General features: G+C 37.8%; 4 protein-coding genes across 4 annotated transcripts in view; 3 read left to right on the forward strand and 1 right to left on the reverse strand.

Annotated features, from left to right (window-relative positions):
• LOC105704026 (coiled-coil domain-containing protein 39) overlaps positions 1 to 5,274 on the forward strand; it is a 25,207-nt gene extending 19,933 nt beyond the window's left edge. The window contains exons 4-9 of the mRNA XM_012432870.2: positions 2,491 to 2,660; positions 3,015 to 3,440; positions 3,603 to 3,824; positions 3,987 to 4,178; positions 4,388 to 4,603; positions 4,759 to 5,274. Of these exons, the coding sequence (XP_012288293.1) occupies positions 2,553 to 2,660; positions 3,015 to 3,440; positions 3,603 to 3,824; positions 3,987 to 4,178; positions 4,388 to 4,603; positions 4,759 to 5,178 (1,584 nt within the window). The 5' untranslated portion in view covers positions 2,491 to 2,552 and the 3' untranslated portion in view covers positions 5,179 to 5,274. The remainder of the gene's footprint in view (positions 1 to 2,490; positions 2,661 to 3,014; positions 3,441 to 3,602; positions 3,825 to 3,986; positions 4,179 to 4,387; positions 4,604 to 4,758) is intronic.
• On the forward strand, positions 5,201 to 7,846 carry LOC105704034 (coiled-coil domain-containing protein 39). The gene is made up of 6 exons (XM_012432882.2): positions 5,201 to 5,535; positions 5,606 to 6,088; positions 6,260 to 6,472; positions 6,543 to 6,873; positions 7,069 to 7,215; positions 7,721 to 7,846. Exons 1-5 carry the CDS (start codon positions 5,287 to 5,289, stop codon positions 7,176 to 7,178), a joined length of 1,386 nt encoding a protein of 461 aa, XP_012288305.1. The 5' UTR covers positions 5,201 to 5,286; the 3' UTR covers positions 7,179 to 7,215; positions 7,721 to 7,846.
• On the forward strand, positions 7,222 to 9,368 carry LOC105704049 (S-formylglutathione hydrolase). The gene is made up of 5 exons (XM_012432928.1): positions 7,222 to 7,856; positions 7,935 to 8,005; positions 8,227 to 8,604; positions 8,676 to 8,901; positions 9,026 to 9,368. Exons 2-5 carry the CDS (start codon positions 7,935 to 7,937, stop codon positions 9,206 to 9,208), a joined length of 858 nt encoding a protein of 285 aa, XP_012288351.1. The 5' UTR covers positions 7,222 to 7,856; the 3' UTR covers positions 9,209 to 9,368.
• Positions 9,251 to 11,974, reverse strand: LOC105704042 (presenilins-associated rhomboid-like protein, mitochondrial). The gene is made up of 8 exons (XM_012432906.2): positions 11,593 to 11,974; positions 11,322 to 11,508; positions 11,165 to 11,263; positions 10,928 to 11,093; positions 10,461 to 10,681; positions 10,192 to 10,293; positions 10,020 to 10,117; positions 9,251 to 9,927 (listed from the first exon to the last, which is right to left on the reverse strand). Exons 1-8 carry the CDS (start codon positions 11,634 to 11,636, stop codon positions 9,840 to 9,842), a joined length of 1,005 nt encoding a protein of 334 aa, XP_012288329.1. The 5' UTR covers positions 11,637 to 11,974; the 3' UTR covers positions 9,251 to 9,839.
• Positions 11,975 to 12,259: the final 285 nt, after the last annotated feature.

Consider the following 12,259-nt stretch of genomic DNA (forward strand, 5'->3'; position numbering starts at 1 on the left):
AATTTAATTGACCTGGAAATCACAGATGGCGCAGGGGGTACCACTGCAGTCAATTAGGGCCCCAGAAATCATGAATCCAGAGGATTTCTGGAGTTTTACTTCGATTTCTTTATAATTATTACACGAAAACGACATGTGGAATGTGTCATTTGGTACAATACCCAATATAATTCGACCCAGCTGTCAATATAAAAACGACCGTCGGCAACGTAGGCATTTAGAAAAATCTTCTTTATCGACGTTGATCAAGTTCCTCGACGTGTTTCACTTCACCTTAAGTACGCAAAACGTGAATGTTCGGAGCCCGGTCGCGATCGATCGGCCCAGGGGCTCGTCGGGGTCGAATCACAGGTGCGGGATGCGCGCTCGTCATTTCGGGAGCCACTTTGGTCCTTATCCGGGATTATAAGAAAAATCCTATGAGGCCCTTCGCGGTGGTTAAATATCGCTCAGCGGGGAAACGCTCGATCGGGGAGCCCAAAGGTGTACGTCCGCTCCCGAGGCATTCCGGAACTCGCAGGTATAATAGACCGTTCGAAGCGTATCGAGCCGCTTTTTGTACAGTATTTATTGAGGCGGAAAAATAGGGGCGGTCGCCCCGGGGGTGACGCACCTTGCCTGCACTTCCCTGCACTTCCCTGCACTTGCCTGAACTTCCCTGAACTTGGCTGAACTCTCGTTAAGGTGAAGAGAAACCCCCTTCAAATCAGTCGATTCGAATACAACACCTTTTTTTAAGGGTATTAGACCAAACTGTCCGAAACTTTGACACGTCACTTCTGATCATCTAAGAATTGTCCTNTCAATATAAAAACGACCGTCGGCAACGTAGGCATTTAGAAAAATCTTCTTTATCGACGTTGATCAAGTTCCTCGACGTGTTTCACTTCACCTTAACACTCGCCGGCAATCCGTGTACTGCATTCAAGGTGGGGAATTCCTTCTTTCTCTGGGCTCCGTTCATTTTCTGTCTCGTCCCTTTCGGTCTATATTGGCTTGGCTTTTCGGACCGGCGCCACTTAACGGGAGGAGGAATTCATTTGGAAGGTTTAATTAAAAAAAATATATTAACCTCCGCGGTTAAGCCCTTTCGTTGCTGTGTGACATTCTTTACACCGAGATCCCTAAAGGCCACCAGGAAGCGAGAGAGAATCTCAAAACTCGAGAGAACTTGAGCCTGCGGTCGGAATATAGATACAGACCGCAGTCGCCTGCCGATTAAACTCTGAAATAAGGGGACTTCCAGTGGGAGGCTTTGGCAATTGACGGTAAATTATTCCTTGCTTTTTATCGGCTTTATCGATTTTATTTTCTTTGGATTTTTCGAGGGAGCAATTATTTTTACACGGTGTGTTCTCGCGGGTGAGCTGGCTGCCTGGTCGTGTGTGCTATCAAATTGCGATACGTAAAGTGGGTAACAGAGGTTCGAGGAAATTTCTCGAAATTTCTCGAAATTTCGAGAACTATCCCGGTTACTTTACCCGAATAGACGGTTTATCTCGGAGATCGTTTAATTTTATGAGGTTGGATTGGGCCAATAGGCTTCCGTGTTTAATGTTGAATTTCTATTTAGTGGCAAGATCTTGTATAATGTTTCATCGCTTTTGAACTTACTTAACAAGTGACGGTGCCTTCCGCTGCCATCTAGCGGCCTGTCAGCGATCATGTGACACGCTTCACCGACAGCGGTATTCCCATTTCGAAGCTTCGATGTCGATCAATGACTCGCGGAAGGGTTATTCGCCTCCTAGAATTACGAGCAATGGAAAACGAAACGAAAGTAATAGCATTTGTGGAAAACAAAACTTCCATGTTACTTCCAGAGAATGTGAAGATTAACTATCGGCTATGACTCTTAAGAACATTTACCAGGGATTTTGCGGTATGTAGAGTAATAAAATTATGATATCCATATCAGACATTATTTATTAACGTCTTGAGTATTAACACTGACGTTACAAATTTTTATCGTTATCCAAACTTACTCGAATTGTCAATAGCGATGCTCTCGATCCTCGTACCCCAAGGGTAGGAGTAACGTTTCTATTTTAATTCTAGGGTTTTCTTGTCTATAATAGCGAATGGACCAGTACACTTTTTAGATGTACTTTAAATTAACGTAGCCGTTTTTCGAAAGTAATTACTGTCATTTCATTAAAGAATGACACAGTACTGCCTTACCATGATATTAGATCACCATGGAAACGTCTTGTTTCTTGTCCCGTGCAAGCGTTGCCCCTGATTCGTTTTCTACTCGTTCTACTCGGCGAAGGCGCTACCATGTTTACTGCAAAGGGTGAAGAAGAGTTAAACCGAAGCTCGGTAAAAATCAAATTCAATTTATCTTAGTTAACCCTTATATTAGCTAAATAAACGTCAGTAATATCAGCAGACGAAATAAACTGAACCGAGGAGCGGCAAAATAAAAGGTATCGTACATTCCGCGCCTACGATTAAACGCTTTGAATTAATGAAATCCATTAACTGCAGGGTTAGGCGAAGTAGAAAGAGAACGCGTGGGGTTCCTGAAAAAGTCCATTGGAATAAAAAACATGGAGACCCACGTATCGACCGTCGAAGAAGTGTTGGAAAAGTTAGGATGGGGCGATGGATTTCGAATTCCAGTTGCGAACGAAGAAAACAGACGGCTTCAGTTGGAGGTAGGTTTGGCTCTATGAATGTCCAGTTAAAAACATTGGCGAGAGAAAAAAAAAAAAGGAAAAATTAATAAATTCGAAATGACGTGAAAATGATTGCGGCCGGTACCGTATACTCGGCGTTATTACAAATTATAATAGGGGTGATCCGTGGTGAGGAACTGTTAACGTTCCGAATAGCGCACGTGGCCTATTCAATGAAAGGTTTCAATGGGGCTTCTAGTAGATCCGGGTACATTCGGCAGACATCATTAACTGCCCATGTGAATCATTGCCCCTATTTGAGTGCCTTTCGGCAAGAATACTCGTTCCAGGATACCTATATTTTTCGATAGTTAATCCTTCCTGTGATTTCAGATCGAGAGAAAAACCGAACACAAGTCCTCGTTGAGCAATGAGTTGGAAAAGTTGGAGGGTCGCGTCACCAAGATCGCGAAGCACTTGAATCTCGTGGCCCTTGAACACGGGCTCAATCAGAAACTCCTTACGGCTCATTCGGGTCAGCTGGATGCCGAAGAACACCTGTATCGACTAGCCGAGAACACGCGTTCAAATGTTCGCCAATCGGCTCGTCAACTCCAGAAGGAAAAGAAGGACCTCGTCGAAAGGATTTCCCTCGTCGAGAGCGAAATCACGAAATTGTCAGCCAAGCTAAAGGCTTCAAAGACCACCGCGGAGTTTGAAAAGGATCGTCTACTGAGGTGGGAAGAAATCCTGCAACGGGAGGATGAACGTAACCAGCTGATTAACAGATACGCGAAACTCGACGAGAAAAAATTCAAGGTAATCGCGCTAACATTTATGCAGACGTTACGATGTTGCTTGGTGTAACTCTGTGATTCATTAATTTACGTGCCGGTATCAGGAAAAGTTGCAGTCTCGAGCTGGGCTTAGATTTACCGCGTGATATGTCTCATAATTTATTCATCTAGTCGGTGCTTTCAGGAACTGGAGCTTAAGCGGCAGAAACTTGAGGTGGAGTTGAAGGAACTTAGGGGAACCGTTTTTTCTACCTTCGATGATGTCCACGAAATGGAGATTTTCCTTGACAGAACTGCGAAGGCATATGTCGATGCTCTGTCGGAACGACGGCGATTAATCGATCAGTGGTCGCAGAGTGTATTGGTCCTTCGTCAGAGAGATAATGGTATTCAAGATGCAGTCAGGGTAAGTGTAATAATATTTCCATGTATTTTATATCCACATACGCGTTTAAAGGAAATGCATTCGTCCTTTCCATCTAATGTTTTTAAAAATGAAAATTGTATGCTTGTAGCGTTTAATCAAGTTTTTTTTGTAATACATATCTAATGAATACACTAATTACAGGAAATAGACACTTTAAAGGAGATCGGAAGAGAAAAAGTAGACGCGTATAATGAAGCTGTGCAATTCTTTGAGCATCAAGTGGCAGACAATAAACAACTCGAAGAGTTAATCAGACAACTGGAAAAAAAACATGCAATGGTGAAAGACGAATATCGCGGGCTTCTCGATACCATTGGAGTGTATCGAAACGAGGTAACGGATAAAGTATTTAATGTTCCAGGAATTTACTCTTATTAAGGGTGCAAAATTAACATGATTTTATAAATTAAAAACGGTTATTGAATCAACAGATCCTGACCCTTCCGCGGATGTTATTAGTTTTTCGCTCTAATGTATTTGTCGCGGAATTCTACTGAATTTTTAAGCTAATAATTTACTATATGCGTTGTTTATTCCGATAGTATGGAACTCAAAAGAAATATTTGGAGGACCTTTCGCGCCGAGCGCAGAGTATGCGCGTGAAAACCAAGAAAAAAAGATTCGACATTGAAAGTAAATTCTTGAAGGTAGAAGAATTGCGAAAACAAAACAATGATCTCAGGAAAACCTTCGAAGAAATTAGCAGTCAGCAATTAAGCATCGCAGAAAGAGAGAAACAATTTGAAGACATGCTTCAGGTAACATTAAGAAACCATGATTTCTTTGTCATTTCTAATTCCCACCGAATTCTTTTATTTAATCTCTCGGTGTTAGTAAATGTTTTTATGTTATCCCTTAAGAATTAATCGCAATTGATTGTGTGAATGCAGTAATAAAATTGGTTACTTCGTAGAGAGAAGAAAGGCGAAAACATTTGATCATGAAAGAAACGAGCAGAATTGAAGGATTAAATTTGCGAGCCACAAATCGCGAGAATGAACTGGAAAGTGAAAGAAAGGCATTGGAGATACGAAATCAAGCCGAACACAAGAAGGTGAACGTTTTGGCAGCTTTTCATCTTAAGGAAGAAAAGCGATTGAAAGATAAGAAAGAGGAAATATATCGTTTCGATTTTGAAATTCAACAATGCGAAGCGCGCCTGGCGCGCCTGACCGGTCAGGATTGCGATAAGACAGAAACTGACAAGAAGCAAAAAGCCTTTGACGACCTGCGAAATGTTTTCAATGAAAAGACAGAAATTGCGAAGCTATTACAGGCTCAAATTACAAACTTGGAAGTGAGTGGACTAATTTATTCGTTCTTACATCAATAGAATTTCTATTGGTAACGTATCGTTTTTACTTTCTCACAAGTGAGTAGTTATTTATCAAATAATGACAAAATTCACCTAGAACTGTTACTTTCTCGTTTTCAGCACGATATGCGAAAAATATCGGTTAGTTTAGCAAACGATCGCGTTGAGTTGCAACGCCTGAAAAATAGAAAACAAGATCTCACTCTCATGATGGACGGCGGGGAGAAACAATTGAAATTCTTAAAATCCAGTAACGAAGAAAAACAAGTCGAGGAAAACATTCTCAGACTAAAACTCTCACAAGCCGAATTGGCGACGTCGAATGTTGGGGGCGAGGTGTACAATTTGGAAAAGTATAGAATTCATTTGGAAGCCGTAAGTGCTTTTAACTAATAATTAATTCCTCGTAAATTTGAGCGATCGTTTCACCTTGGAATTGTGTTAGGCAATGCAAGAGAGAAGGGCAGAAATCAAAGCTCAGAAGGAATCGCTTAATATCCGTAAGAGGATGTCTTCAAACGAGTGTTCAGAATTGCGATTAGTTATCAGCGAGAGGAATGCTAGGATATGTCAACTTCAAGCCCGATATGACCTCAACATTGCAGCCATGGGTAATACGGAAGATGGTACCCCATTAACGGTGACCTACTTGAAGATTCAATGCGCCCAAGAAAGATACTTACTTCAGGAGCAAGGCGATAAACTGGACGAGACTATCCGAAAAACTGAGCGCGAAATTCAGAGTATGGAAAACACCTTGAGAATCGTAAACGCCTGTAATGAAAATTACAAGGCAAATATGGGTGCAATGGATGAGGTCGATCCGGAACAAGAAGAACGCGCGAAACTCGATTTGAAATTGTTGGAAGCTATCGAGAGAAATGCTAACGTAGAAGCGCAGTTAATACAAGCAAAAGCCGATTTAAAGGTAGGTTTAATGATATCGGCCAAATGTACGTAAAAAGTATTGCGTCCCGTTACTTCTGGAAGCCTGCAACAAAAGAGTCATGCCAGTGATTTGTTAAAAGGCAATCATTAAAACTAGGTATATTATTTTTCCCTCGGGCAATTAAATTTAATCGTCATGGTGGACCCGTAGACGATGCAGGAGAATTATCTACAAAGCATAAATGATATAGCCAGTGCTAAGGAGGAAAAAGATCGTAAGCAAAGACACCTGGCTAACATAGAGCGTCAGATCACAGAGCAAATGCAAAAAATCTTGAGAGCCGACAAATGTCTCCGTAAGGTCTTCAAGGAAATTCAACGTATGTGTGCCTGTACGGAAGATAAGATTGTTCTGCTTCAAGAGGTAGTTGTATTATTATTTGTCATATTTCAAACATTATTACACTGTGTACATTACCTTACTTTGATTTTAGGGAGACATCGCGGCAAGGGAACTTCAAGAACAAAACGGATTGGCACTTCAGCACATCACCGAATTTACCGTTCGTCACGTGGAAGCAGAAGCTTACGTGAAAAATTTACTTGCCACCAAAAACATGGTTCTACCATGTACGACTCATTTGATGTCTTTGACATCATCAATGCAGTCCTTACACTCATCATCTTCACGGTCGTCATCCTCCGTGTCTGTACCGCCAAGCAGAAATGACACCATTACAAGTTCGAAGACTTTTACAGGGAAATTAAGCGACACTAATTTGCAATGTGTTGCACATGTGCTCCGAATTTCACCTTGTTTCGGAGGTACATTATATCATACTATTATATGGATGCAAAACATTCAACATAATGAACCTCCAATTTAATCTCAACTTCGGTCATTATTAAGTAATTGTAATAATGTTAAGTAGCTTCCTAAACTTATAATTTACCCTTATTTTCACGATTTTTATAAATTCTTCCATTTAATTATATTCACCAGTACCTTTATCACTTCAGATGTAAATGTCAGCGGATCATCCAGGAAATCTGTAACCACTGTCGAACGATCCGTGAAGGTCAGCGATAAGTCACAGCGTGATAAGCGCAGTTCTGGTAAGAAGCAATAGAGAGTGTCTTTAACAAATTCTGTCGAGTACGATTATGGTAATTATTAAATATACGTTTTAAAAGGGACACGATATTCAAATTAGGCTGTTAGTATATTATCCGAAAAATGAAAAGTCATTTCGTATGTATACTACTACAAAATTCATAAATTTATAATTATACAAATTAACCGTAAAATTTTCCTCGTATTCGTTAGAAAAATATTCTAAAGGACGGGTTGAGGTAGCGACCATCATAATATAATAATCATTAACAAACATTTTTATATTGGGAATATATAGTCGAAATAATCTCGAAAATATCTGCATGAATTATAATTGCGAGCCAATATGGACGTTGTCGGTGACTTTTTTTTTAGAAAATGTTTAACTGATAAATAGATTTGAGTGATTTACACGTTGTAATATAAATAATTTTGAAATCTTCTGGTTTTATACTTTCAACATATGACTTATATTATGAACTAATGCGTAATGAACCTACAATGTACTTTATAATTTGTAATCATTTATTAACAAATGGAATATGTATTATTCACTAGTAGATTTCAAGTAGTTACGTGAACTCATATCCTGTGCTCAAATGGTAATACATTTTGCGAATTTCAAGTTAACGTAGCAGTTAAATATATATGTACCTCGACATCACTCTAATCTCACGACACTCACGAATACAAGGTACGTTATTGAACATAACCTAACTGGCAGAATTTCTGCTAATTCTTTGTAATACTTATCTTTTTATATAATTTTTAGATGTCAGAAATTCAGGAAATTTCTGCTAACAAAAGTTTCGGAGGATGGCAGAAAGTGTACTCACACGATAGGTATGAATTTTTACCTAGGACCATTGTTAACCTATAATTACAAGATAGTGATAAACGTTTATTTATTCCACTACAGGTTCTACTATTTATGTAACTTTAGAAAAAGAACATCGTGAAATTTAAACAAATATGAATTTTGTATTTACTAATAGTGAAAGTTTATAGAAGAATTAATTAATTTACATATACATACCTTTTTCTTTTGCATACTGTCTGAACAGCTTGACATTAGGATGCAAGATGAATTTTGGTATCTATTTGCCACCGCAAACAAAAGAAGAACCAGTGCCTGTTATTTATTGGCTATCAGGTTTAACGTGCACCGAAGCAAATTTCATTCAAAAAGCTGGTGCTCAAAAGTATGCCGCCGAACATGGAGTGATCCTTGTTGCACCTGATACAAGTCCCCGAGGACTTGAAATTCCTGGTGAGGAAGACAGTTGGGATTTTGGAACTGGTGCAGGTTTCTATGTCAATGCTACTGCGGAGCCTTGGAAGACCAATTATAAAATGTTTTCATACATTACGAAAGAATTACCAACATTGATTAATCAAAATTTTCCAACCATTCCTGGAAATCAGTCTATAATGGGTCACAGGTAAACATAAAATCTAAATGTTTCATAAAGTAGCATTAAAATAATTGTTCTAACATGTAATTATTTTGTAGCATGGGAGGTCACGGTGCATTAATATCTGCATTGAAGAATCCTGGTCAATATAAGACAGTTTCAGCTTTTGCACCAATTAGCAATCCAATTAAATGTCCATGGGGTAAAAAAGCTTTTTCAGGGTATTTTGGTGAAAAAACAGCGGAGTCTGAGTGGAAAAACTGGGATGCTACAGAACTTGTAAAACAATACAAAGGCCCACCGTTAGATATTTTAGTCGATCAGGTTATTTCTTATTTACTAAGCCAAGTTAATTCTAAAAATAAAACTTATATCATTGTATTTAACATAGAAGTTGATTAGATTTTAGATTTGTGTTTAACTTTGAAACAAAAAACATTTGTTTTAGGGCACGGAAGACAATTTTTTAAAACAAGGACAGCTCCTACCTGAAAATTTATTAGCTGCCACAAAAGATGCTGGATTAACTTTAGTATTAAGAAATCAAGATGGATATGATCACAGTTACTTCTTTATATCAACCTTCATTGAAGATCACATTATACACCATGCAAAATACCTAAAAAGCTAGGCATGTGTCAGAATTTTGCTTCATCCATTAATGCCATGAATGTCTAAACCAGTAGCATTCATTTATTTGACTTATGTTCATAATTAAAACTCAACTTGTGCTCTTTTCAGTGTACATTCCATGATATATATGAGATTTTAAATAAAAATGTTTTTCTGGATGACTTTCCACTTTGCGTAATTAACGTCGCTAACGTATTGCTAAATTATTATTACTACCTTTTTGCTTATTCTTTATTACAGTTGAACTAACTTCATCAGTCTCATCAATATTTCTATATATTTTTCCTTTATACGCCAAATTGTCAAATCTTTATCCGAAGGTACAAAATATATAAATATCCATACACATATTTGCACGAATGCAGTAATGTATACAAATTCCATAGATTACTTGATTTCATGTTAAATTTTTGTGATTTTATCAAACATCTCCTTTTGTTTTAGTATACACAGTATACAATCTGCAACGTATGTACATAATATTATAAGCGCCAGCACTTTTGTGCGTCATTCTGCGGATATGTACATACATGTTTATATGAACGATAAATGATCAATACTTTGCTGTGCAATATCATGTACTGTAAAACATGTAATGTATCAAAGTAACAGATATTATTGATCGAAGGTTAACGTGAATTTCGGAAGTTGTGCCAAAATGTTAAAATTGGATCACGTTTCTGCCAAATGTTCGCATTGCCCCATTTTTGCCAAAATCTGCAATATGGAAAAAATAGGCATTTGATCAATTTGCTTTTTCTCTACACCTAAGATAAGTTATCACATAGCAAACATATGATTGTACTTACATTCCCCAGAATACACCTCCCAAGTGTGCAGCGTGATCAAAGTATTGCCACCGTAATAGACAGCCCACGGAATCAGCAATCATGAGTGCTTTTATACCCTAAGGAAATCAAGATTCAGTATCTAGTTGTTTTTGTTTTTTAGAATAGAATCTCGCATTAGTAGTATACGTACCACCCCCGCAGGAAAGGGGTATGTAGGTAAAAACACAATACTAAGTTGAATATGAGGGTATTGAGTGCAGACAAAACCAAGGATTCCCATGATCGCTCCAGACTACAAAAAAATATAGAAGCAAATTGAAGAACGGTTTTACAACTAAATTTTAAATTCATATAATATACTATTTTTTTCAATAATTTTTTTTATATTCTTACTTAATTTAACCAAAGCATACAACTTATTTGTAAATAAAATTCAGGATAATTTTTTGTTAAACTTACTGCTCCCAATGATGCACCGCGTAAACCCAAGGAAGCCTTGTACAGATGACTAACGAAACCAGATATAACTCCACTGGACAGATATAATGCCACAAATTGTTCCTTTCCAAGTGCTGTTACACAGCTAGCACTGAAGCTATGTAATACGTACATGTTTGCAGCCAAATGTAGTATGGAGTAATGTGAAAATGAGGATAGTAACATGGGCCAACATGTTGCTCCTTAGATGAAATAAAAATCTAATATGTAGAACAAAATATAAAGTCATACCAACTAAAAGCAAAATCATCGATCTTATTTAAAAAAAATACTTTTAATCCTTAGCTCTCGGGAAGTTTTGGAATGTTATGATGGATGTCTCTGTTGTGAAGCCAACAGAGCACTAAAGGTTAATATAATCTCGAAAAAGTATTTTATTTATTTAAAAACAAAAATATAATTACTTTTGGTAAAAATACATCACTTACTAGCATGAGGATGTGAGGAAAAGTATTGGACCATTGTGCCTTGAAAAGCTGGGACCCTCCAGCATAGGAAAACAAGGACATTGATAAAGCAAATTGCTGCAAATACTTTTTGACCTTCATATAAATCATTCCACCAGTTTTCCATGTCCTTTCTCCATCCAGTTCGCTATGTTCACAAAGAACACAATTAAATAAAGTTAATTTATATCATAGTTTTGTTACCAATTGTCAACTTACGAGAGTATGAAATTGCCGGTAGACTTTAGCAGACTGAGCCTTCTGTCGTATGCGTTCATATTCCCAAATGGTTGCACCGACAAAAGTTGCACCAGTAAACTGTTATGACAATTATTTGATTAACTGATAACAATAAATAATAGGGAAAACAACTTACCAAAACAGTAAAACAAAATGGTTTCAAAAGGTTTGTTGATTGTGAACTTCCTTTATCCTGATGTACATTTGAGAATGACTTTTGAACGAGTTTTGGAGAGTCTCTTAATCTGCGGAAGTGCCTGATTTGCCTCATTGAGCTTTCGAATTGCCATCGTATGTCTTGCCATTGCGTAGTTGCAAAAATTCTATAAAGCATCCTTAATGATAATCACTTTCACCATATGAAAGATTACATAAAACTTAATTATCTTTACAAGAATATTTCTTACCGTTTACTCGAGACCTTTCCTAAATGCAATAACAATGTAGTCATTTTATCAAACTCTCAAAGTAATTTTGTGCAAAGGCATAAAATGTCACATTTGAACCTGACAATGAAATATTGTTCTGTCAAAATTATTAAATTTTGATGTGTTCTATTAAATACGTCGGTGTACGCGAACTACTAAATGTAAAAATCAGTGCCGAACGTTTTGGAAAAAAAGGAAATCCTCAGTGGTTAATAACACAGATAATGTGTAAAAACTGCTACCACAAATAAAATTTCTGTGATGAAGGGCGATCAATTTTTGTTGAAGATTTTCATGTAACTTTTGGTCACCAGAGTCGCTGTGGTAGTAAAGTCTGGGCGTTTATTACGTATTTTTGCCAAGGCGCTCACTTCTCGCACTTTCATCTCACGTGGGTTTATGCGCAAAATTACGTATTCGCTATATGAAACCACGAGATCACTAGCACTTCCGATCTAGTAACATTTTTTTAATAACATAACTTACAAATCGAAAATTGTTGAGAGGTAGTGGATTACAGAGATGAGTTGGGAGATGCTCACGGGCAGGGTCGCGCGATCGCATCGTGTGCTGCCCTCTGGTTTCGTATGTTAGCTTTCACTGTTTTTTGCCCCCAGTAGTGTCCCGTAGAGTCCCGTAGAGTCCC

Source organism: Orussus abietinus, unplaced genomic scaffold (assembly GCF_000612105.2).
Source record: "Orussus abietinus isolate OABI.00-Male unplaced genomic scaffold, Oabi_2.0 scaffold358, whole genome shotgun sequence".
Classification (NCBI taxonomy): domain Eukaryota; kingdom Metazoa; phylum Arthropoda; class Insecta; order Hymenoptera; family Orussidae; genus Orussus; species Orussus abietinus.